The following is a 24610-nucleotide window of genomic DNA, read 5'->3' as shown; positions in this document are numbered from 1 at the left end:
CTCTTCACCCGTGCGTAGACAGTGATGGTGAACTAAAGCTGCTGCCGCTGTGTGCTGCACAGTCTGTGCCGACACTGTGTCACCAACACTTAACCACAGTATCGCCCCATGATAGATCATCACATCATAGCTTTATTTTGGATTGAATAAATGATCAAGGAAAGCTTCTTTTGTTGTTTAATTTGGTGGACACGCAACAAAGACTGATTGCACATTACTGTCCGTTTGAGTTTGTTGAAAGCATTTTGACACTTAATCTGATGACGGCAAACGTGTTTTCTCTGAGGGCTGTTGTCACTTGGACTGAAAATGAAGAAGTCAAATCCAATTATGACAGTGTTGGAAGAGATCCCCAAGCACACTGAAAAAATAAGCATATTAGCAACGTTTTAAATCACATCCACTCTCACGACTGTCTCTATGACAGGGCGTATCAGCCCAACACAGCACAGGGGTGGCAATGTGGGGGATATTTTTAATAAATAGCAATTATTGTGAATATTGTGGAGCATGATAAGGATGAGTGGGGGGCCGAGGGGGGGCGGACCTCTGAGTCATTATTGGAGATAATGACATCAACTGAGCTCTCTCTGGAGTGCAGTTGTGTGTGACAGAAAAATAGATAAGAGCTTATAATTACATACACCACCCAGGGAGGGAAGGAACGGGAAAACGAGAAGGGAGATGATTTGAAGGAATGAAGAGTAAACACATTCGAATCTGAGGCTATGAAAAAAATATCCACACACAGATGTGTACACCAGCACACATAATACACTAAGTAAGGGGATTGATGAGGAGCCACACACACACACACACACACACACACACACACACACACACACACACACACACACACACACACACACACACAAACAGTGTGTTCAGAGAAAAACAACAACAACAGCACACACACGTATTTGGTTTAACAAAGCTTCCTCGGTCTAAGCCTCCCAGCTGACCCGAGACACTGATGCTGATGAGATGCTGGAGCTGCAGCCCTCAGGAGAGATGGGATGAAGGAAAGGAGGAGGAGGAGGAGGGAAGGGAGGAGGAGAGCTGGACAACAAGATGAAGAGGGCAAGGAGGAAGAGGAAGGGAGGGAGAGATGTAATAATGCTGATGAAAGACGTGGCAAGATGTTTGTTACGTAGAAAAAAAACACGCGTTACAGTTAATCTAGTGATATTCTGTCAATAAACAATAAGAACATGTTATTAATTAAATGGCCTGCAGTGCAGGAGGAGAAAATTGAATGCAGAAACAACGACACAGACACAAGCTTTGAAATAATGTGACAGAGAGCGGCTGGTTCTTCATGCTGGTGGTCACAGCACTTTAAGGACTATGGTGCCAGCTTTCACCGTAGTCCGTCATGAGAGGCTGCAGTTTCATACATATCTCAAATCACGTATACATGAAGCGAGCTCTGGAGGTGCTGAGACCACGGTTATAGTTTGCGGAATGTCAGTCAGACGTCACACGCACTTCTCTATTGAATAACTAGTGCAAAATTTGACTTTGAAATCAGCCAGATCAATAGTGCAATCATTTATCATGTTGTCAGTCCGCGTGACAACTCTTTTTATACATCATACCTTTCATCCATGTAATAGTTTGAACCTAATTTAATGCTCAGAATTGTACATGAATACATTTTCAGTAAGGTTTTATGACCAAATAAATCACCTGCTCTCTTCTCTTTTTCTGTTCCAGTGTGCTTTGGAAATCTGGTGATGAAAATATGAATCCAAAGAGTTTCCACTGTTTAGTATATAGTTTCCACTACGACTTGTTCCCCCAATGGTGAAATCTATGTCCTCGTACATAAGGGTCTAGAGGGATTTATTCCAAACTCTGCTGGTCTGGAAGCTAAGCCCACATGTTCTTAGAGTTTCATGTAGCATACAACTTGCAGACAGCACTACAATGATTTTCACACAATGCAGATGTTTCTCTCTAGTTTACAGACATATCATCTACAGAACATTTAAATATGACCTAACCCTAATGCTTAGTAATAGGAGTAAAAAGGAGGGCAACATAAGAGTAGATAAGAGTAGTAATCCTTGACTGCAGACTGCAGGTAGCACTTGATCACTACGAAGATCCCGCTTGAAGCACCTTTCCTCTCACTTTCTTCTCATTTTACAGCAATTCAATAAAATACTTAATGAGATATAGGTGGGGGCTCATAAACATGAAACCACCATTGCAAAACAGGGTCCACAGTGCCACCAGAAGATAGAGTGTTCCTGGAAACTCTTCAGGAGTCTCAGCAGTCATGGCACTGATCAACCTGTCCTAAAGCTAGTCTCACACTTAAGTGTGTGCCAGTGTTTTTTTTTTTTCTTTTGCATGTCAGTTTCTGCATTTCCAAGATTATTCTTAAGCAAAACAGAGCATATCTACAACCATGCATGTACATGTCATTCCCTGCCATTCCCTGGGGTTGATACAGAATCGTGGGAGATGTGAGAAATCTGTACACGAGTGAGGATTAGAAACGGCAAGTTACCAAAAAATGTCATTTCAACACTGTATCAAGCAGACCTCCAGGAGAGTGTTGTACATCACACTGGAGCTGAGTGATACTAAGCAGTGTCACCGCCTGCAGTGGGGATTTTACCCTGAGCAGTGTCTAAAGGACACAAAAGGCCTAAACCTTATGTGTGCCTCCTACTGTGTGTCTAACGGTGCTTCTCCACTCATTCTGCCTCGCTGAGAACACCAACACCACCATGATGCCCTTAAGGCCTCAGCTTAATAATGTGACTATAATGACTTTTTCCACATAGCTGCCTGCTGCCACCTCACACACAATGACTCCATCTGGCTTTCATTGGGCTTCTGTAATTAGACTTTTGGCGATGTCAAAGAAAATGTTCTAAGCACAATGAAATCAAAAAGAACTATATATTTTTTTAATATTTTATCACAGAACCAAGGCTACATGTGTAATGAGTGTTTAAACCGTCACCTGATGACAAAGCATCTATCTGATGCTCAATGTGATTGATTGATCACATTTTAAGATCTTCTCATGTAGTTAATGAATAAGGATCAGACAGAAATACTAATCTATACTCTAATTTGTACACAACAACATACCCCCAAATCCAAACTAAATTCTGCATACAATTCAGAAATGATCAATACAGCTGTCGAGAAATTATCTGACAACTAGCTACCTTGAGCCCAAGAGAGTGAGCATTTTTCCATTTGGGTTTCAATAAGTAACATTTGGTATAAAACTTCATTATCCACACTGACCTGAAAGCATTAAATTGTCTGATTGTGTGAATGTAACGATACGAAACGAAAGTGCAGCACATGATCAGCTGGAACAGTTCACTGGAGGACAGAATTTTACCAGCTCTCTGGGAAAAAAGGAATAATGGAGGGATAATGGAAATAAAAAATACAGCAGCTCACAAATGGATCTCTGATTGGCAGTGCGTGATAATGAGCTGCCCAAACACTTCATGATGAAAACCAGGATTAAGTCAGTGTCCCTGACATTCTAAGTGCATCAGGCTCTAACCCCCCCCCCACCTAAGTACCTCTAAGTAAGAATAATTTAACACTGCCTATCTTGTCTAAGCCCATGCCCTCAATTCCCGTCTGTCCACAGCTTTATTAAATTTTTTTTTTGAAGGACAGGTCAGAAGGATGTCAGGTTGTGGTTGTTGTTGACTTCTGCTTGCAACATCTGTCAGCGGCACTGGAAGCAAGCTGCATTTGCTCGCAGCAGTGGTGTTGTCTTGACCAGCTGGGAGGGAAAATCAGAGCTCTTGTTACTCCAGTGGTGGTGACTGCGATCCCCTGTGGGCTGACAACATTCTACAAAACCTTATGAGACCCTTTCAAAACCTATTAGATAACTGTAACTGGTGTGCAACTAAAAACAACGTCAAGCTGACATTTTGAAATCGTGGTTTTCAACACAATCACAATATTCTACCTCCTTTTGTCCTCCCACTTTAAGGGAATCACGTCAAGATAAAAGGAAAGTGAATTTGAAATAATAATATGGCCCCTGAACAAATCAGCTTTGTCAGGTGGCTGTGAAAATTGCATAGTGCCAGAGTTTTTGCTTCAGTGTCATGATGAAAATATGTCACCTAAAGGTGCCTGCAAACAGATGTAATGTGTGTTAAATGAATGCAATTTAATGCGCATTAAGCAAGCTGTTTTCAAAGTAGTAATAAAAAATAGGATGGCTTACTCTCAGGGTAGCAGACTCTTTGTTGTTGCAGTTAATTTGATTGCCAGTCCATTCCTATTCCCTGGGTGCCAGATACAGAGGCTATTCTCACATCTTTTGGTGACCTAAACCTGAATATTTTGTGCCTAACCCTAACCAAGTTCTCTTTGTGAGTAAACACACAACTGTAACGGACAAGTCCAACATACAGCTGCCATCTTTCCCATGGCGTCAAATAGTGCCTGTGCCACGAGATGATGTGATGGTGTTAAAATGTATTATGATGCTTACATATAGGTGATTATTTATTTAATTACTAGTGCAGCCAGTTATGATGGTGTCATTTAGACTTATTTATATTTCATTATAAACTCATTTTACATTTGCGTCATTGTCCCCCAGTCAGTTATCTTTCAAGTTCATCCCCAACTGGGAGCCAGTCCACGTTATAAATCCTGCTTTCAGTGTGAGTGTTAATCATTGTTGTTGAACATCACTAAGATAATTAATGGTTAAGATATCACTGCGGTGCTGGTTTACAGACGTGATGAATTGGTATTATGGATGCTGTAAATATCTGCAGTCATGGATAATAATGACAGCTGTTCTTGGAGTTCCTCATCAATGCAAAACAAACAGTGTAACAGCACTTCTTTTTCTTCTTCTTCTTTACATTCACATGTCAAATGAGTGGTCAAATGTTGAAAAGCCATTTCTGCATTAATGTTAATGTTAATGTTTTAAACTGTGGGAATGGAAGTGCAAGTGTACCTATTTACACAATTTTTTCAGAGACAGATTATTTAAATGGGATCAGACTTATACACAGCATCAACAATGTGGTGATTAGATTTGCTGTTTTGTCAAGTCAGTCAAAACTGATGAAACAGTTTCTTCTTTGAGAGAATAGTGGGTCTGAGGTTTGATCAGGAATGGTGCTTTGTGTTTTTAACTGTTCCAATTTAGAAACTTAGAAATAAACACAAATACAACATTGCTAAACACTAATTAAATGGTGAACTAAGACATTTGCATTGTACTGTACATCTGGCCCCAGGTGTCTTGTTCTGTCTGATAAACAGTGGTTACTGACCAACAATTTACAGAAAACAGAAAAAAAAGCAGATCCCCACAACTGAAAACACTGGAACTAGGGAATGTTTGGCACCAAGCTCAAAAAAATGACTTGATTATTATGATTAAACATTTATCAAAACATACTGCCAGTCAGACGTTTGAGGTCTCTTGCAAATGTCCCTGTTTTCCATGAAAACAGAAATGTTTTCATATGCGAACATAACTGCAAAAGGATTTTCTAATGATCAGTTAGCCTTTTAAATTAATAAGTTTGCATTAGCAAACACAATGTCCCATTGGAGCATAGGACTAATGAATGGTTCCCTATCCTCAATAAAACTAAATACTAACAATAACCCGAACCATGACCTTTCCCTAAACCTAACCTAACCTAGTTAGGAGGCATGAATTGAGGAGACACTGTGGGAAATGTTATGTAGAACGAACAACCTTTATGGTTGTTGAAAGTGAACAACTTGTCACATTGAACGTTTAGTGATTCAGTTCTCAATACAGCAATACAAACAACATTCAACTAAGTGATATCCTGTGACTTTCTGCTTCACGACATTTGCAGATATGTGAGTTTTTGGAAGGCTATTTTATGGAATCATATTATTTGGTGTGGAATATTCATGTACATGTTAAGTGTGTCTTTTTCTTTCTTTTTATTCTGGACTTTTCCCTGGAGAGGCAAAAGAAAGACTCTATGAATGTTTTATTTCTTTAAGCTTGCAGTGTAGTTATGCTGATGCCATTCTTTGGTGCGCTGCAATAGAAGTGCTGAAAGACACCCAGGAAGTGTGGCCCTTCCTGTGTTATGCAAGACTATGCAGAGTTAGGATCACTACACTAACTTTGTCTACTTTCCACAAGCTCAGTTATCAGGAAACTTCCAACAGCTTTTTCAACTGAATGTACCACTGTGTTATAATGGGATGCACATTACCCAATACGTTGTCATACGTTGTAAATAATGAACTCATGAACTCATCAGATCAGGATATGATGGTGTACTTGGTTGGTTGGTTGTACTTCATCTAGTCTTAACCTTAAGGTCTTCACAACGCTTTAAGTCCGTTCTATCTGTGTTGGTGACCCATCACTAGTTATTATTAGTGGTTACTATTATACTCAGTCCAGAGGCTGAAAGGTGAACAGATTTTTCAGATCAGCCATCTGATTTGAGGTGGAAGCAAAGGGAGAGGTAGAGACCCAGAAAAGCAGCCAGACCAGCCTTAAGAGCCACCTGATAATCCTCCTGTGGCTCTCTTGGCTGTAAATACTCATTATCCTGTGTACTGCCAAAGCCTGGCTACAGCAGCATCATAGAAAACCCTAAATTATAGGAGTTGCCTGTGATGCTGACACTGCAGTCTTGTATTGCTTGAGCAATCCAGCAGCACATGTCATGAAGACATGATGATAATACCTTTAAAAATATACAATATGTCTTGTATTTATTTACATGTATAATGCCTTGTTAAGGGAACGCGAGCAAAGATAAACTGGGATCAAGTAGAACATATGAAAAGTGATGCACAAAACGATGTTAGCTGTCCACAAGAGATTTGATATGATGAGATATGAGGCTGGTAATCACTCACTGGGTAACATACCATATTAACACTCATATACAGTGCAATCACTGTATATGAGCCTGGTTTTGCTTTTTCTCCTTTAAAGATAGGATCACAAGCAGGGACAGTGTGACAAAGACACAAGGAAGAGGATGCGTGTCTGTGCCTTTAAGAGTCCCTAGGCCAGGACAGAATGTTGGGAAAGTCGCCCAGTGCCTTTCTCATGACCCCTGAGAGGAGGCCTTCTTCCTTCTGGGTCCATGGTTGGAGATGACATGTCACAGAAAACCCAAGACAAGCAACACATCCACCCGTTTCAACATAGAGTACATGTCACGGCTGTGAGACACCAGCTCTCACTGTCCGTGTTTACCTGCACACAATCGTCTAAATGCTGTTCTCACTGAGAGAGTCATTCACAAATTCCTATATTCACGCATTTACACGTCCGTACACATCCGCTCATCTCCAAGTAACAAGCCACACTTTGTACATAACTGCTCGTGTTCCCCCTACGTCACTTTCCCACAGTTTATCTCACACTCTGACTAGACGTTTGAATGTTTGCATAGACTTAGTAATAACTGTAGTAAGTCAGTGAATGTGGGGCAGCAGTTACAACTTGTGAAACCTCTAATGGTAAGTCTGAACATAATCTTTAGAGGTCAAAGCAGCCTTTCTCAAATGCAGCTAGTGCTGCAGTGCTCCACATTCTTTAATCACAGCATTAATCCTGTAAATGTGACTTTAATTAAAGGTAATATAATGAGATTAAGGTGTTTACATGACCCTGGGCTTAATTGCAGTATTTTTAGACTCAAGCTAAGATTCTGGTACATGCCAGAACCTCTGTTCAAAGTGACTATTCACTTTTCCATTAACTTCAATCAAATGACAACTTTAAGATGTAAAATGTATGCAACAAAATGCAAAACAACCATAAGTAGATGGAAAATGACCACATAGAGACAGAAAATCATCACATAGGGATGTGTCTAAACACACTCGGGGATTAGTGGCTTTAAATAATTTAGGAAGACCGGCCAATAACATATTAGCAAAACAGGGAGATGGAGGGGGGCAGGACCTCACAGAAAATAAGTACAACTGAAATATACTGTAAAAGCAGTGACGTGTCTTCTATCCTTCTCTTTTTTCACCAACCTGCATTAATCTCTTCATCAGGGTCTTGTTCTGCAGGTACAGAGCGCCAGTGGCTGCAACTACATACATGTAGGATTACAAGAAGCATTAGCACAATGGCACGGACTGACAAGTGGAATGCTTCACTAGGAAGGGAAAAGTGCACTTGTGTATTTCTGTGTCATTACGTATGTACTGATAAATCTCTCAATCTTTCCTCGTCAAATCAAAATTGCACCAGTTGCTGAGGGCGCATACATGAGGACTCTAGGATTAGCCCCTGCCGTAATCCGGGCTCAAAGTAAAAAAGGGGCTTTGCCACACAACAATTTGATATTATTCTAAGAAATAGGCAATTAGAGATAAGGCCATAGTTGTAAGTTGAATGGACTGCATTCCATGGCTCTCCCTGGCAGTCTTCGGGGAGACGTTATGGATTTTGAGATGATGTGTTGTCAGGGTAACAATAGGGTTTGAAACAGGAAACAAACCCATGTTGTCATATTGTCATATATAGAATATGCCAACATCCCGAGCATGTTCTAATTGGGGAAGGATGAGTGCCCTAAATGGCCCCATGTTACAATAACACACATAGCTAAAAATAATTCCAGCAACTCTCTCACTCACTACTCCAAATCGGTGAGAGTTGCTGCATGAAATGAGCAGTGGCAGCACAACTTTCTTCTCCCCCTGATCCCAGTGGAGCCTTTGAAGCTTGTATGGATTGACCTTGTTAAATAAGTAAAGTCCATTGTAAGGGACCACCTGGAAAGCAAATGAAGATGGTCTTTTGCCTGGTGGTGGCTCTCAGAATAGAAGAGGAACTGTACAATGTGTAGTGGAGAAATGAGGCAGAGCTCATGTATAGTCGAAATGAACAACTGGTCTTAGATGAAGGACGACTAGTTTTGTGATGACACCTTCAAATAGGTATACACCACTAAAACACAGTGCTAATGCCAGGAATAAAGAAGTAGCTCTTTCCATTGCAAAACATCAATAGTAGTGGAACTGGGAACATCTAAAAATAGGCCAAATTGGGGCTGTCCAGATTTCCACTTGAAGGGACCAAGTGTCAATGCAATCACTCAGACCATTTACAACTGTGCTGGAAAACATACCAGCTTCCTAACAAAGCTTGAGTCAGCAAAACCTACAACACAGTGCACGTACTCAGTGAATACTTCTGTTCTTAATCACGCTGTACATGACTCAGAGCGCCCGTCCCAGACTGTTGACAGTTGATCCAGAATTACTAAAACCAGTGGAAATACGGATAACACCTGTGTTTGATGAACATTTACCACCAGAGTGAAATAACAGTAGAAACAAAATGACTTTAAGGCACATTTATTTAACCAATTAGAATTTAGAATTCAATTTAACAATTGGAGCACAGCGCATCATTAGCCACACCACCCACTAAACTTAAGTTAATGTAATCCAATGAGCTGCTGAACCAAACATAACTTTTATTGTGGCAATACTGGGAGCTGTGACGCAGTAAAAGCTTACTACAACAAGAAAAACTGCTGAGAGAGCAGTTCAGTACTGTAAACCTTCATTTACCTATGACATGACACTGAAAGTCAGAATTATATGATTACTCCAACATTTAGCAGGGAAAATTTCACTGATGACGTTCTGTGATCAGCTCTTATTTTGTTTGCTGGGCGCCGTTTGCTCACTTCCTGCTCCAACGCACCCGGCTACATCAGGGACTCGAGGAGCAACGCTGCCTTCCTGTTGCCACCAGCTGCCATTCATGAACACTTCCTCTCTGCATCTTTAGCACCCCGTGTTTTCAGGACACACCTGCAGTTCGAGGTCAGTTATTGTACTGTGACACTGAGTCACAGGCTGCTGTTTAAAACCCCACGTTAGTCACTGAGGGGACATTATTACCAATCACTCCTTCAGATGCCTTAAATGGGGCTAAAGGTGACGGTGTCTATAAGAGGCCTGGGTGGTGAAACGGTAGTGATGCTCAGGTAATACCTCTCCCTCGGGGTCTAACAAGCCAGCCTGAGATTGCCTGTGTCAGGGCATGTGATTGTTTTGGCAACAGCACTGCGAAGCACACACAAGCCTTTAGACAGGCCCGGTGCAAATTCATGCTCCAGCTTGCTTTCATGTTTTCACGGGCCGAAATAAAAGTCACCACCCTGTCTCTTGAAACTAACGTGCGCTCACATGGAGACGACCACCGACTTCAGTGGAGATGTGACGATTTTTCAATGTGAGAGCAGAAAGTGGACATTAAAACGTGAATGTTAGACAGCAGCAGACAGAGACGGACTTTCTGTTCACTGTAAGAGTCCACAACCAACGATAAAGTGGTGATTTACATGGACATGAGCATACAGCATTATCTTGTTGCTATTTGAAGAGGAAAATATTCTGTTCATTCAGACGTATGTGACTTTATATTACCTCAAGCCATTAGGTCATGATTTGGAAGAAGACATAAAACCTGCAGAAACCTACAGTAGCTTCTGTATGTGACAAATCTTAGTCATTTTCTCAAGACGTAAAATGAAGCTCCCATCTGGATAACGGCTTTTACCTCAATTAATCATTTAGAATTTCTTTAAAGCCTTTGCAAAACACCCCTGCCCCAATTTCGAAAATCAAAGAAAGACGGCGAGGGAAAAGTAGGCTGCATGTAGTGTACAGCTATCAGTGAAAGTAGGAGTGTTAATACATTGCTAGAGAGAGTGACGGCTGAGCCAGTGTTGCAGGAGCCATAAAGGGATTATTCTTCCCTGGAAGACATAATCATGTTTAACACACTTGTTTCAAATCCTGTGCAAAAACAAACAGGTGTTTGAGCTTTAAATCCACCGCTTCACTCCTTCACCCCCCACACATACAGAAGAGGAACCCCCAGAAACACAGCAGCAGCAGCCCTTTGCTGCTATTTACACAGGAGTCATTAGCTCGTGTGTGTGTGTCAGTGTTTTAAAAATGAATAAGTCAAATGGCTCCATGTAGTTTGATTTGGCTAAAAAAAGAAAAAGTGGGTGAAAATAAAAAAAGAGTAAGTGATGAATGAGTGTCACCTTGAAACACATCATTAGTCCAATATCAGGGCTCATATTTGGATTATTTTAAATCATGAGGTGTCTTTGCTCCATATGTGACAGAATAAAACCCAGAAACAGTAAATAAATTAATTAGTCAGTGTGTGAAAAAGACCAGTGGACTGACCTGAGAGCCCCCACACCAAGGTAAATGAGAGCAGAGGAAGTTTCCTCCAAGTGGCACAGAGCTCCATGGCTGAGGGCAGCACAGCTTGCACTTGTCAGTGTGGAGATAATGTCCTTCACCCAGTTCTGCAGCCTGGTCTCAGTCGAGCTCCCTTCAGCCCCCACAGTTGGTTTCTTTGTCCAGCAGAGCCAGAGGGTGGTGGGATGGGGGGGTGGGAGGAGGTAAGGGGCACTTCAGGTGATGATATGTGGAATCCTCTTCCCTGACTTTGCGAGCAGAGATGGTGACAGAGAGCAGAGGGGATCACACACTGAGCATCCTCCGCGGCTCTTCTCCTGCTCCTCTTGACGCTCGTCTGCGTCTGCGACTCGCTCCCTGTCGACACGCAGCGAGTCCAACTCCGCAAGTTGTCATCCTGTGTCCCTTTCCTGAGGAAGAGAGGGAGAGATGGAGCGAGAGAGAGAGAGAGAGAGAGGACACCCCGATGTAAAGCCCGCCTCGATATCAGAGGAAACTTCCGGTTTTGCACTTCGATTTCAAACTCACAGTGCCCGAGTGCAGGTTGTTGAAGCGCCCGGCTTTTATTTTGAAAAGACGAGTTAACGTGCATCCTGTATTTCTCCACCTGTGTTTTCTAACCTGACGCAGGTACACCTGCTCGCTGATTGGCTGGACACGTACAGGTGCAAAAACCGCCTCGGAGAGACTTTTATCACGCTGGGACTCACTTTATTTGTTCTCATAACAACAAACTCACACACAAAATTGCTGATTGACTTTACCAAATATGAGAAAAATATTATGGTGGTGCTGGAAAATGGTCCAAATGTTTCTAATCCCAGTGCTCTAATGTCCCAAAATAAATGTCCTATTGGATGGCACATCGTGGCAGTGGGAGGAATAACTTTCAAATTGCATGAGGGAGGAAAAGTCTCAATCAAGCTGGTTTTATTTCTAAAAACCTCAACAGCTTTAAATTTATGTATTCATTATTTATTTTTAAGCAGCATCACATCAGCACGTGTACAGAAATAAAGAAATCAATAAACACAGTCCAGGTAAAGGTATTCCAGCTCACCTTCCTAGTTCCAGACACTCTTGTTCAACAATAAACCTATTTTCAAACCCACGCAACTAAAGCTCCATCCAGTCCCTGGAAAATCTTCAGCTCCTGCTCCATCATGCGTGAAGAGCCATGGGCCTGAGAGCAGGCAAACAAACCGGACTCAGCTTGACGTGAATTCCCAAGGTGAGCTCCCCCCCCCCCCCCCCCCCCCCCCCCCGCCCGCCCGCCCGCCCCTCCACTCCCCCCACTGACCTGTGCTCTCCAAAGGTGGCCAAGTCCCCTTCACTTCATCTTCTGAGGCTGCCCTGTTGCCTCAGCAACAAGGGTGAGGCTAATGTGTGAGGACTGCTCAATTATGAGAGGTGAACGAGGGTTATTCCTCTGATTAAATCCAAAGAAGCAGGGTCCCATCCTTACGGGATGAGGTTTTTGTTGTGTTGCTGGAAACTACATCTGGGCCCTCTAGCTGAAATCTGCAGCGTTCAGGAGGAAAAGAAAAAGCTGTCAAAACAGGCCTGTTGTTATGTTGGTGCAGAAATCATTTGGGCAGGGCAGGGGAGGCTAATACTGGCTTCTGGACCAGACTGCTGTAATCCAAACAGACAAAAGCAAAAAGTCTGGTCAAATGGTGAGCAAACCTGACACCTGGAGGCCAGATGTACTGTAGAGATGGTTCCACAAAACAATCTGCTGTATTCAGGGAGATATTACACATATGTTCTTTTATTGAGTTGTCGTTATTTACTAAAGAAGGAAATCTAATAGAAAAGAGACATAGAAAAGAGGCATCACCAATGTAAATGCCACTGGTGCTGCAGAACCACCTCTAAATAGTCTGTTATTATTCTTGATATTACTGTCACATTACAAACATTCACTACATCTCAAGCCAGTCTGAGCATGGGAGTGCTGGCCGGGATTGGACACGGTGCATTTGAACTTCCCGTGTGTGGAGCTGCGTGGCTGCAGACCAGCAGGACTGGAGTGGAGGGACCCCTGTCCACAGCACCATTAATCAGTGTCACACCTAGAGTCTATCTCTGCACCCTGCATACGAGTGAACAGCAACATTTCCTTGCGCTGCTGTTTGTCCTAAACTGACTGACTGACTGATGACAGACTGATGTGCAAGTGTGTTACTACTTCCAACCAATATAAGAATAAAGCAGATTTAAAAACACTGAGCACCTCAGTAGGAGAATACACTGGATTGAGTTTATGACCAGATAATCTCAGATTATACTCTATAGGGTAGATATTCAAAATCTACACACACTTGCACACAAGTCTCACTGGTTCATGGCTTATGGTGGTGGTTTTCACCGTTGACCTAGATACTGATATACTATAAAGACCACAAACCTGCTTACTGATCAGACTGACACACACACACAGTGCAGTGTAGAAGCCACTTTGATCAGTCGTGTGTTCATATTTCATATTTGAATATGTGTCAGTACCGCTTGTGTCTAAATCTGTACATACATATAAGTAGGGAATGGCAAAAAGTTCTATGTGCTGCTGTTGTACAATTGTTATCGTTCTGCTTTTGGATGAGTCCAAAAACATCCTTCCACATATTTATTCCCCTTCCTGTGGCTCATTTTCCAAAAGGTCAGTAGCTTGATTGTTGTGTTTTCATGCATCAGCGTCAGTTGATGTAGAGTAGAGGAAGTACTAGTCTCTCTAGTTCTGTTGTGTTATCACACACTCATGCATTACTATACTGGCTCCAGTATACAAGTGTAAATCCAATTTACAGCTGTGGTTGTATAGCGCCATCTCCTGGACACATAGGGGAACAGCATCCTGATCTGAATTCCCACTCAGTTGAGCAAGTAAAAGCAAGAAACAACTAGAGTCTGCTGGCATTAAATGAAGAACTAGGGCTGATGGAAACAGTTTTGGTCGTAAACCAAATTACTGGACAAATTCAACAGTCGTCTTCTGGAGAATAGCCTTTGGCCTTTATTTTAACACGTCAACATGTAACACTTTGTGATGCACCAATGGTTTTCAAAAAGGTGACAAGATGTCTGTACTGCAGACAGGCCAGTTAAGCACATGTTGTTTTAAACCTGTATATGTCATTCAAAATGCTTTGACAGATGTGCAAGTTACCCATGCTGTGTGCACTTATACTCCCCCCATATCATCGTTCACCACTTCACCACAGTCTATTTTAAAATGACCTCAGGCACAGAGAAGTTTGCAGCATTTCTTAAACAAATGTTTACAAATGTTTCGTTGTCTGCATGGTAGAGTTTGAACTCTTTACCGTTATTAAATGAAGCAACTGACCACTGTTCACTGTTGGGGGGGGGGGGGGGGGGGGGGGGGGGGGGGGTTCCGGTGCAGCACTGCATTAAAGCCAGAATCATATCTGGCTTTAATGCAGTGCTGCCTGAGGACACAAAGACAGTTCTCCAGGTAATCTGAATCTTTAAAATGATATAATATACAGTAGACTATGAAATCCCCAAATAATTTGCAGTTTTTTGTGGTTTTTTTACTACACAACTTTGTGTGCCAACTTTTTTTAACCATTGCTGGCATCAAATTTGACACAGTTGTATTTTTAGCAACGTCAAACAGAGGACACAATAGTTAAGCAACCCCCCCTGCTCACACAGACACACGCAGAGTCTCATCATGTGGCAAATGACAGCGAGTGTCCCATTTATTGTTTTTTCAAACATGTAAACATACGAGACAGTGACTTCAAAACAATCACATACAAGACATGGCGTCAACCAATGAAATAGAAAATATCATATTGATCTTCATATACTGTTTACCAAAACAAATGAACATTGCAAGTCTGCAAAAGCCGGAATGCTCAAGAACATCAATTTTCTTAAATATATATATATTATAGATATATAAGGTAGATTTCATATACATAAATTAATTATAGACTCTTGCCATTGTTGTATTCTTCTTTACACAGTCCTTTTCTGGCACATTGCACATAACCTCAGGAATTATGTTCATAAAGGATTCAGATTGATTACTGGTTAAACGTGAGTTTAACCACTGCAGCTTATAGTCAGTCCCCTGATCAGAAGTCATACATCAGTCAACTTAGGCCTAGTTTATACATGCAGGCAAGCAGATTACAAACACCTGCCAATTACAGTATGGGTTATTTGCAAGACTGCTGCTGTTTGACTTACCAGTGTCTGAGAAGGTAACTCATTAACAAAGTTACTGTATATACTGACCAAAGACTGACAGACATCCCCCTTACTGCAGCCAGAGATGCTCCAAAGTAGCACATATGAGCAGCCATAATCCTGATATGATTTATTGAATTGAAAACACATTAGAAAAATGTCATTGTTGCTGATGCAACGTATTTCAGAATATCTAGCAAAGAAAAATAACTCAGTGTTGTATACAAGCAAAACTCTGAATACCAGCAGCATCTGAATGTGCACTGAAGATCAGGAGAGTGAAACACAGCAACTGAGACAGGTTAAAAAGTGCGCTTCGTTTCGTTATATTGGTGTGGTCAGTTTTACATAATGGTAAAGGCAGGAAATCTCATTTAAATGTGTACAGCTTGTAACAATTAAAAATAGCTTTTCCATTTGGGTTCAGCCATAAACTGTGTGAATACAGCTCACATCACTCTTCTATTTACAGTGCTGTTGGTACTTGGTTCACTTCCCACACACACCTATTGATAAAGGCTAGCTCGTGTGTTGAACTGATACTTTTATTTAACCTCAAATCCACATAGGCCACTACTCTTTTTGTTTCTAATTAGTTTTGAAGCATTGCTAGCTGCAGAGCAGTCACACATGAGATAAAACACAAATCAAACCGTTGCTCTCAGACTCTTTGTGAATTCAGGTCCAGACCTCTCAACAGTCAACGTAAAGGCAGTTTATGTAAGGATAAATACACACTATGGTCCCCTCGCTGCCTTGTTTGCTACATCCTACTGAGGTAGACAGATGCATACTGCAGTAGTCACCTTGCCAACCCCACGCTCCCTGATGAGGCAGATTTATCTACACTAAACAAGCAGCAGAGACCTTTGTAGGGCACATTAACCTAAAATCGTAAGTACATACTTGTTTGATGCTGCAGCTCTGGAATACTTAGGTTACTCTTTCCACACAATGTCTTTGCCATACTGTATGTCGTCATTCTTTTTCAACTTAATATGGATCTAATGAAAAACATTTTAAGCTAAAAAGGCTGCAACAATATGGCAGACTCCTGCACACATCCATGCTTTGTAACAGAATTGGTCAACCTTTCATGTTGACCCGCTAGCTGTAACACTAGTTCTCTCTTTTCGTGTAGTTACAATGCTTCTTTGTTGTTGTATTTCAAAGGGTAACCCACAGCGGTTTCCAGGCACTCCACCAGGGAGCCTGCCGAGAGGAAGTCCAGCTCCACCTCGATGAATTTGATGTAAATGGCAAAGTGTTGAGATGAGTCTTCGCCTCCCTCGCCTTCCTGACTTGTGACGCCATGGCGGCAGTTCTCCTGCAGGAAACACGTCACAGCAGAGGGCTCACCGTGGACATGGTGTTTGCTAGAACCCTGAAAGTGCTGGAAGAGACACTGCTGTATGGTCCTGTCCTCGGCTATGCCCAGGTAGCAGTAAGTGACTTTAGCCCCAGTCCGGTAACCCTGCCCACCCTGTTCTTCTCCTTCATCATCCTGACCTCCAGCCCCATTTTCAGACTTGCACTGAGGTGGTAAGCTACCATCTTCACTACCATCTTGCAGAGTAGTGATGTTACAGGATGAGACTGCTTCATAGCCAATAGCGTAGAGTCCATACGCCTTGGGGATTTCCCCGGGAAGGAGGTAGTGGAATGTGCCTTTGCTGCTGCCTGCTGCTCTGGACTGGGCTACGGGGACCCAATCTACCTCCATATACAGCTCCAGGCAGCGTGCCTCGCTGATGGTGATGTCCAGGAATTTGTAATAGACGTTCTTCCAGTTCATCTTCTGAACTTTGGTCATTATAATGCGGCCCTCTGGCTTCTCTGGGTTGAAGTACTCACGGAGCCTCTTGCCCAGTGGCACCTGCGAGCTGATTTCAGCGTAGTGGTAGCGCACATCCTCGCGCCAGCGCGTGTTGTAGCCCACACCAAAGATAGCCAGTTTATTGGAAAGGTGCAGCCGTGAGAACTCTGTCCATGTCTGGAAGTGCTCCCATTTTAGCTGCACCGACTCCAGGATGCGCATCACGGTCTGCATCATGTCCCTTTTTCTGAAGAGGATCCAAAACACATGGACAAAGTAATACAAGTGTTAAAGCTGTGACTTGTCAGATAAATTAAAAACCCAATGAGAGCCCACAATTTTTCTGCTACCTCTGTCCCATTTATTGATGTTCATTTGTGTGGCCAGCCACTAAACTAAATATATTTATGCAGTACTATCAACAGAAAAAAATTTATTCTTCAAATGATCTTAGTATATGATGTGTTTTCTCTCATTAAGTCTTAGTACGCAAGGACTAAAGTACATGAAGATTTCTTAAAGCACCTATGAGTAACATTTGAAAAGTTCTGGTCTGGGTTGCTTACTACTCAAAAAAAGACCAAGTAGCAGACAACACTGCACACAGACACAGATTTGAGTCACCAAGCTTGAACCAATTTCATTAAATAAAAAGTAGGACCATGAGAATACATTCACAAAAGATGACTACAACAAGTACTGTCTCTATTCATTATGCCATGTTGGCTTTTCAACAGGACTTTGTAAAATGATCAGGCTAATTCTACAACTTACAACAAAAAGCCTAATATCAAACATTAAGTCAGCCTTTGTTCCAGTTGACTTACTGCGTTTGTTCTGTCAGCTCTGCTTGAATCTGTAGAGCTCTGTTTTTAGGCACCTGGATTTCTTCTGAAGGGGGAAAAAGAGCACAAATATTAGTTTAAACCACACATTCTTGACACATTCTTGTCTGATTTATCACTTCCCAACACCATTCACCAGTCTCCATGTCTCCCTCCTGGAAAGCTGAGTCCAGCACTTGGTTGCACCAGTCCTCCTGAGAGAAGTCTTCCAGGGTGCTGCCATCCGACTCCATCTCCTGGTACAGCCCACTGCTGTTGATCAGCACCGGGGCGCAGCTCTGGGAGTCCCAGCCTCCCTGACCGAACACCTTCTCCAGCTGCTCTATGGTGTAGCTGCTCTTCCTCTTGCCGATCCCGTGCTCCTTCACACGGCTGTAGCAGCGCCGCAGCGTCTGTAAGTGACGGAAGTATGCCTTGGTGATTTTATGCCGACGATACAGCGTGGAAACAAATTACTTGCTCAGGTAACTTCCAGCTTTGTTTAAATCAACAGTTGTTGATCATAGATCCTCTGAAAGCTCCTTTTGGTGAGGCATGGCTCACATAAGCATATTCTTCTTGAGCAGAGCAAACTCAAAATGTTTGAGTGTTTTTTGTCAGTCAAATTAGCTCTAGTCTACACTTACAAACACATTTTCTTAACTTATACTAACACCTGGCTTCAATTTGCTTTGAAACTTTTTACAATACTTTTTCATCTCGCACTATGAGGTTTTTTGTGTTTTTCTCAAAAAAAGACATGAACGATCAGAATTTCTTTGTGTTATTATTTCAGGCACATTAGATTTGGTAATACTCTTGACTTATATTAAGATCAGATCACATTTTCTCTCTTCAAAGATAGAAACTGCTGGCTGAGAATCATCAGAGCCCTTTAGATGGACGTGAGAGGTCTGCACTTTTGTCTGAATAATGTGTTTCAGCAGGGATCAGAATACTGAACCTGAACTTTGTTAGAGAAATAGCACACTTTCTAAAACCAATGTGTTGAGCTCCCAGAAAATACATTTTGTGATGAGCCTTCACAATGTTGCTGTCCTATTATCCTAAGCCTCATGTGATAATAATGCCAAGCATGAACAGACACAGAGGCTAAAATGCTGGGGCATCTATCAGTACAGAGCTCAGCTGTTTTTCCATACTACAGGTATTCATAATACATGTACCCTGTAATCATCATTATCTTTGCTGTGTGTTTCACATTCGCAACCGTGCATGAACATGACACTACTGTTAAAACCCAGAGGAGTCTTATTTTACCTCAACAGAAAATACTTCTAACGAGGGCTGTAACAATGATCCAAATCCAAGGTCCAGTTCAGATGTTTCTTAAAAAGATAAACTCTACAGAGGAGGGCAATGTATTGTACCTGAATGCCTCACAACACATTTTTTTCTTTTCGTTCTAAGTTTAACCTTTTATAAAAATGATGTAGTATGGGGGTACCTCATAGTGCTGAATTCATACACAAAGAAGCATCAGACTAAGACTAAGATGCTAGAGTTGAGCATCTTTGATTAAAGAGGCCATATTACGCTTAGTTTAGGGTTTATATTATTGAACTTCAGTGTTACCGGATTATATTATTAAGTTAAAAAGTAAATATCCATGTTATATGACTTTATGCAACATCAAGCCATCAGAGTTAAAGGGCTCATTTGAGCTCTCACTGAACAGCTTGTGCCCAACTGGAGCACAGACTAAACAGCAGCAGCTTGTCAGTTAAGCAAGTTAGCTGAAACTACCTACTGCTGTATTCACATGTGCGCTCTGGACTATCAGGTCTGGACATTCTGCGGAGCTGCGCTTTTACAAATGCAGCACACTGTGGGGAAAGTCCAGGTGACATGCTCTCTTGAACGGGGAAGTAGCTGTGGCTGGTGCTGATTTCAGTGCTCCTGTGGAGGGTGAGGTATTCTTGCAGAAATCCTCTCTGTTAAAAAAAAACCCTCCTGAAAACAAAGCGCACTTGCCAGATCCACATTCACCACAAGCGTTGGACATCTGATCTATACTATGTAACATCCACCTTCACAATGTAGAACCAAAAAGCAGAAATACATAATATGACCCCTTTAATTTGGGAACAGACTCCTGAGTGCACGCCTCTGCATGTGCCTCATGCTAAAGGTTTTTCCATAATATCCCATGAATTCAACAGGTGACTTCCAAGCATTATTTAACAGGAAGCTACATTTAAGGTGCTAACAGTTCAGGGGTAATGGACGACTAAACTAAAAGAAATTACATTATTTCTTTTAAGTCATCACTAAATATCATAAGAGCTCAAAAAGAAGTGGAGATGCTGACAGTGCAATTTCATATTGTATGACTAATGACAACGGTGGCTGACTCTGGATAGAAACAACAGCGCTGCCTCAGGTTTATGCAAAATGCAGGGAAAAGTGATTGAGCAGCTTTACCCACGCTGCTACCCCGACTGACATGTAGTCTAATGTGCTGTAAAAGTATAAATCTTACACCTTGTTGTTTGCAGAGTATCACATTGTTAACGTGACAAGAGATGATGCCCCCATGAGTTAGAAACATGCAGAATGTGCTTCCTACATCATTGATGATCAATCAGTGGAAAGAATAAGGATATTGAGACAATACTGGCCACATGAAATGCTAAATTTAAAGAGTATTTTATCTATTTCTAACAATGTTTGGTCACCCTGTGTGAGAAGTGAGGTGCCACCACATTATATTCAGCAGTGTCAACAGTGACACATGGAGTTTATCAGGAGGGATGTGTGTCACACAGGGGGCTGGTACCTAAACCTTATCACTGTGTTTTAGTGTTAGCAGGTCAGAAGAGCTTATGAAAATGTTACTGGGCTCATTTCTCTCAACCTCCCGAGTCATATACGTCTAAAAAACCCACTCCCACCCCTGACAGCGGCTGTTAGCAGCTCCAGCTCGGAGTCCCAGCTACAGGTAGAGGTCCTGATGATGGAGGACGAACATGTACTGTAGAGCTACCGTTCCACCCACTGCTGCGTCCTCACAACCTTCTTTACCTTCATCCTCTCTCTGCACTGGGACGGGGTCCTCTCGTATCCCAGCTCCGACAGGGCTCTGGACACTCGCTCGTACATAGCGGGACCGGGGGCCTTGCCGGAGAACACGGTACCCGCGACCTCCAGCTGCTGCATCCTCGCCTCCGTGAGCCTCTCGTTGCCCCACACCGCGATTAGGGCGTTCGTCTCGGACGGGGTCCACGACATCCCTCGGCAAGCCGTGAAGCTGTTGGAGGATGAGGCCGCCGTCCTGCCCGCGGCCCCTGAACCCACGTTCAAAGGCGAGAAGCGGTTAGGTGTCGAGGGACTGGACTGGTATTGATTACTGTCACTCAAATCCTCCGACTCAGGGGATGGCACCTCGGTTTTCGGTATCTTCAACGGCGTCGATATCTCCGGAGACTGCTCCGCGTTACTGGACGCCGCCATGTTGCCTCTGTTGCTAAGGGGAGGGGCGGGAAGGTGACGTTCGGGGCTTTAGTCCAGAAAGCGTGAAGAAAAATACGACATGGATCCAAAGAAGAGCCGCAAAGAGGATCCACGAAGAACGGGACAGTCAAAGGGTTCAATGGACAGGTACGAGGTAGCTAGCAGAACACAAAGTGAAAATGAAGTAGCTTCAAAGAAGCCCACTCACAGCTGGGGAGCTAATGTGAACAGTTACAGTGGTAACTGTTCAGTTACAGTGGTAACTGTTTAGTTACAGTGGTAACTGTACAGTTACAGTAGTAAGTGTTTAGTTACAGTGGTAACTGTACAGTTACAGTGTTAAATGTTCAGTTACAGTGGTAACTGTTCAGTTACAGTGTTAACTGTTCAGTTACAGTGGTAACTGTTCAGTTACAGTGGTAACTGTACAGTTACAGTGGTAAGTGTTTAGTTACAGTGGTAACTGTTTAGTTACGGTGTTAAATGTTCAGTTACAGTGGTAACTGTTCAGTTACGGTGTTAACTGTTCAGTTACAGTGGTAACTGTTCAGTTACGGTGTTAAATGTTCAGTTACAGTGGTAACTGTTTAGTTACGGTGGTAACTGTTCAGTTACAGTGGTAAGTGTTTAGTTACGGTGGTAACTGTTCAGTTACGGTGGTAACTGTTCAGTTACGGTGGTAAGTGTTTAGTTACGGTGGTAACTGTTCAGTTACAGTGGTAACTGTTCAGTTACAGTGGTAACTGTTCAGTTACAGTGGTAACTGTTCAGTTACAGTGGTAAGTGTTTAGTTACAGTGGTAACTGTTCAGTTACAGTGGTAACTGTTTAGTTACAGTGGTAAGTGTTTAGTTACAGTGGTAACTGTTTAGTTACAGTGGTAAGTGTTCAGTTACGGTGGTAACTGTTTAGTTACAGTAGTAACTGTTCAGTTACAGTAGTAACTGTTCAGTTACGGTGGTAAGTGTTTAGTTACGGTGGTAACTGTTTAGTTACGGTGGTAACTGTTTAGTTACAGTGGTAACTGTTCAGCTACAGTAGTAAGTGTTTAGTTACAGTGGTAAGTGTTCAGCTACAGTGATAACTGTTTAGTTACAGTAGTAACTGTTCAGTTACAGTGGTAAGTGTTGACAGCAGACTGTTATAATAATGTCATAAACAAGTGCAGGTGGTTAAACTAACAGCTGTTCAATACAGATGTTCCAGATGTTCCATCAAGTTGACGAGTCTCTCACCAAAGAGAGACTGGAATACAATTCTGCCAGAAGTTTAGGATGTCTACATACAAAAATAAAGTCATACATTGAGATCATGTTGAAGCAGTGTCTCCATTACATAGTTAGTTATTGCATTTGTAATGGTAAAACTCATAGTACTATCTTGGCCATAAACAAAGTAAAATAGAAGAGGAACATTTAGTTAATTTTTTTTCCTTGCCACTGTCGCCCTCGACTTGCTCATCAGGGACAATCTGATTATTATCATTCATACACATTACAACAACTGTTCATGTACTGTTCATTGGTTGTGTAAATCTGTCAATTGTAAAAAGCGCTATACAAATAAAATTGAATTGAATTGAATTTAGTCCACTATGCTGTGTAGAAAAAAGAAAACAGCAACTAACACTTATCATGTGGTTTCGCTCAGTTGTTTCATTGGATTTCCCCTGGTTTTTAAGCCCCAACTCATATTAATTTGAATAAACACAGTTAGGTTAATGAGCTTTGACCTAAAAATGAATGAAACTGTTCAAAATGACACCTTCTGATAATGTATCATTTCCAGTTTGACCACATTCCTACCAAAAACACTAAAAAACATATATAAACACCAAGTTAAAGTCTGTTGGATTCCATATGTTGATGATTGTACAGTATTAAATGTCTGCCTTCTATCAAATTAATGTGGATATGTCACAGCCAGGACTATTGGAGTGCAATAGATTATGCAATAATAATACACAATAAGCAGAGTGACACACTATAACTCAATTCTCTTGTTTTGAATGGGTTAAATGAGTATGTCACTCTGTCAGAGGACAGGAAACATCCAAAGATCTTTGTCTGGATTATTCTGAAAGACACAGATTTTGGTCAATTTCGTCACCTTCTCAAATGTAGCTCCTGTGAAATGGTGTATTCTCGCCTTACACTGATCCTGTTTCTTAGCTCTTAAAATGTTCCACATTTTTTCTCCTCTCTCACACCTTTCATCAGACAGCTCTCAGCTCCTGAGATACCAAGACCCACAACCAAACTTTTAACTTGTCAGATTTTTTTTTTCTTCAAGACTTTTCAAGTTTTACAAAGTTTGTCTTACTTAAAGTAAAACAGTGTCAGTAAGATGTAATCTTGATGTTTGGTTTTAACAAAGCTGTTAAAGAGCTAAATCATTCGAAAGGCTATTTAGAAAAGTAGAACAGACAGCATTAAAACCTTACCTAAAATATAATTGTTTACAGAATTACATAGAAAACCCAACAACCCAGCAGTTTGCGACAGTGGAGAGGAAATGCTCCCTTTAGAGGAAGAAACCTCTAGCAGAACCAGTTTTCGGGTGGGCGGCCATGTGCCGCGACGGTTGGGGTAATTGGAAAGAGGAGAGAGCAGGCAACAAAAAACAACAACAACAAGCAGCAAAAACACTGGACATGTTGGTAGTCAGTAACTGCACTCTGGAGATATACAGCTCTGGAGCAGAGGATACCTGCAGATAAGTACAGAGAGAGGGAGACAGAGAGGACGAAACACAACTACAGGGGAGAGAAAAACAAGGTTAATGACATGCAATGGTCGCATTTGAATGGATAGACAAGAGGATAGAAGAGGGAAAGAGAAAAGAGGAGCTCAGTAGTAGTCACCCAGCAGACTAATCTACAGCAGCATAACTAAGAGATGGTTCAGAGTCACCTGATCCATCTCTAACTATAAGCTTTATAAAAAGGAAAGTTTTAAGTCTAGTCTTAAATGTAGAGAGGGTGTCTGCCTCCTGAACCTGAACTGGGAGCTGGTTCCACAGGAGAGGGGCTTGAT

General features: G+C 41.9%; 2 protein-coding genes across 2 annotated transcripts in view; both read right to left on the bottom strand.

Moving 5' to 3' along the window:
* esama (endothelial cell adhesion molecule a) overlaps positions 1-11646 on the bottom strand; it is a 44728-nt gene extending 33082 nt beyond the window's left edge. The window contains exon 1 of the mRNA XM_026372877.1: positions 11221-11646. Coding sequence (XP_026228662.1) covers positions 11221-11287 — 67 coding nt within the window. The 5' untranslated portion in view covers positions 11288-11646. The remainder of the gene's footprint in view (positions 1-11220) is intronic.
* A 3302-nt stretch (positions 11647-14948) lies between these two features.
* On the bottom strand, positions 14949-21717 carry LOC113169045 (myb/SANT-like DNA-binding domain-containing protein 2). The gene is made up of 4 exons (XM_026370176.1): positions 21148-21717; positions 18260-18515; positions 18106-18169; positions 14949-17525 (listed from the first exon to the last, which is right to left on the bottom strand). The coding sequence occupies exons 1-4, from the start codon at positions 21574-21576 to the stop codon at positions 16604-16606; spliced, it is 1671 nt and encodes a 556-aa protein (XP_026225961.1). The 5' UTR covers positions 21577-21717; the 3' UTR covers positions 14949-16603.
* Positions 21718-24610: the final 2893 nt, after the last annotated feature.

This window comes from Anabas testudineus, chromosome 14 (genome assembly GCF_900324465.2).
Source record: "Anabas testudineus chromosome 14, fAnaTes1.2, whole genome shotgun sequence".
NCBI classification, from domain to species: Eukaryota; Metazoa; Chordata; class Actinopteri; order Anabantiformes; family Anabantidae; genus Anabas; species Anabas testudineus.
Note: the sequence above shows the minus strand (reverse complement) of the source record. Positions and strands in the feature narration are given on the sequence as shown.

Excerpts from the sequence above, each read along its gene's own strand:
- LOC113169045 (XM_026370176.1), bottom strand. The coding sequence starts at position 21,576 with ATGGCGGCGTCCAGTAACGCGGAGCAGTCTCCGGAGATATCGACGCCG. Across the intron at positions 18,516-21,147 it reads AGTGCAGAGAGAGGATGAAG|ACGCTGCGGCGCTGCTACAG; the intron begins GTAAAGAAGGTT and ends CGTCACTTACAG. Across the intron at positions 18,170-18,259 it reads GGAGGGAGACATGGAGACTG|AAGAAATCCAGGTGCCTAAA; the intron begins GTGAATGGTGTT and ends TTCCCCCTTCAG.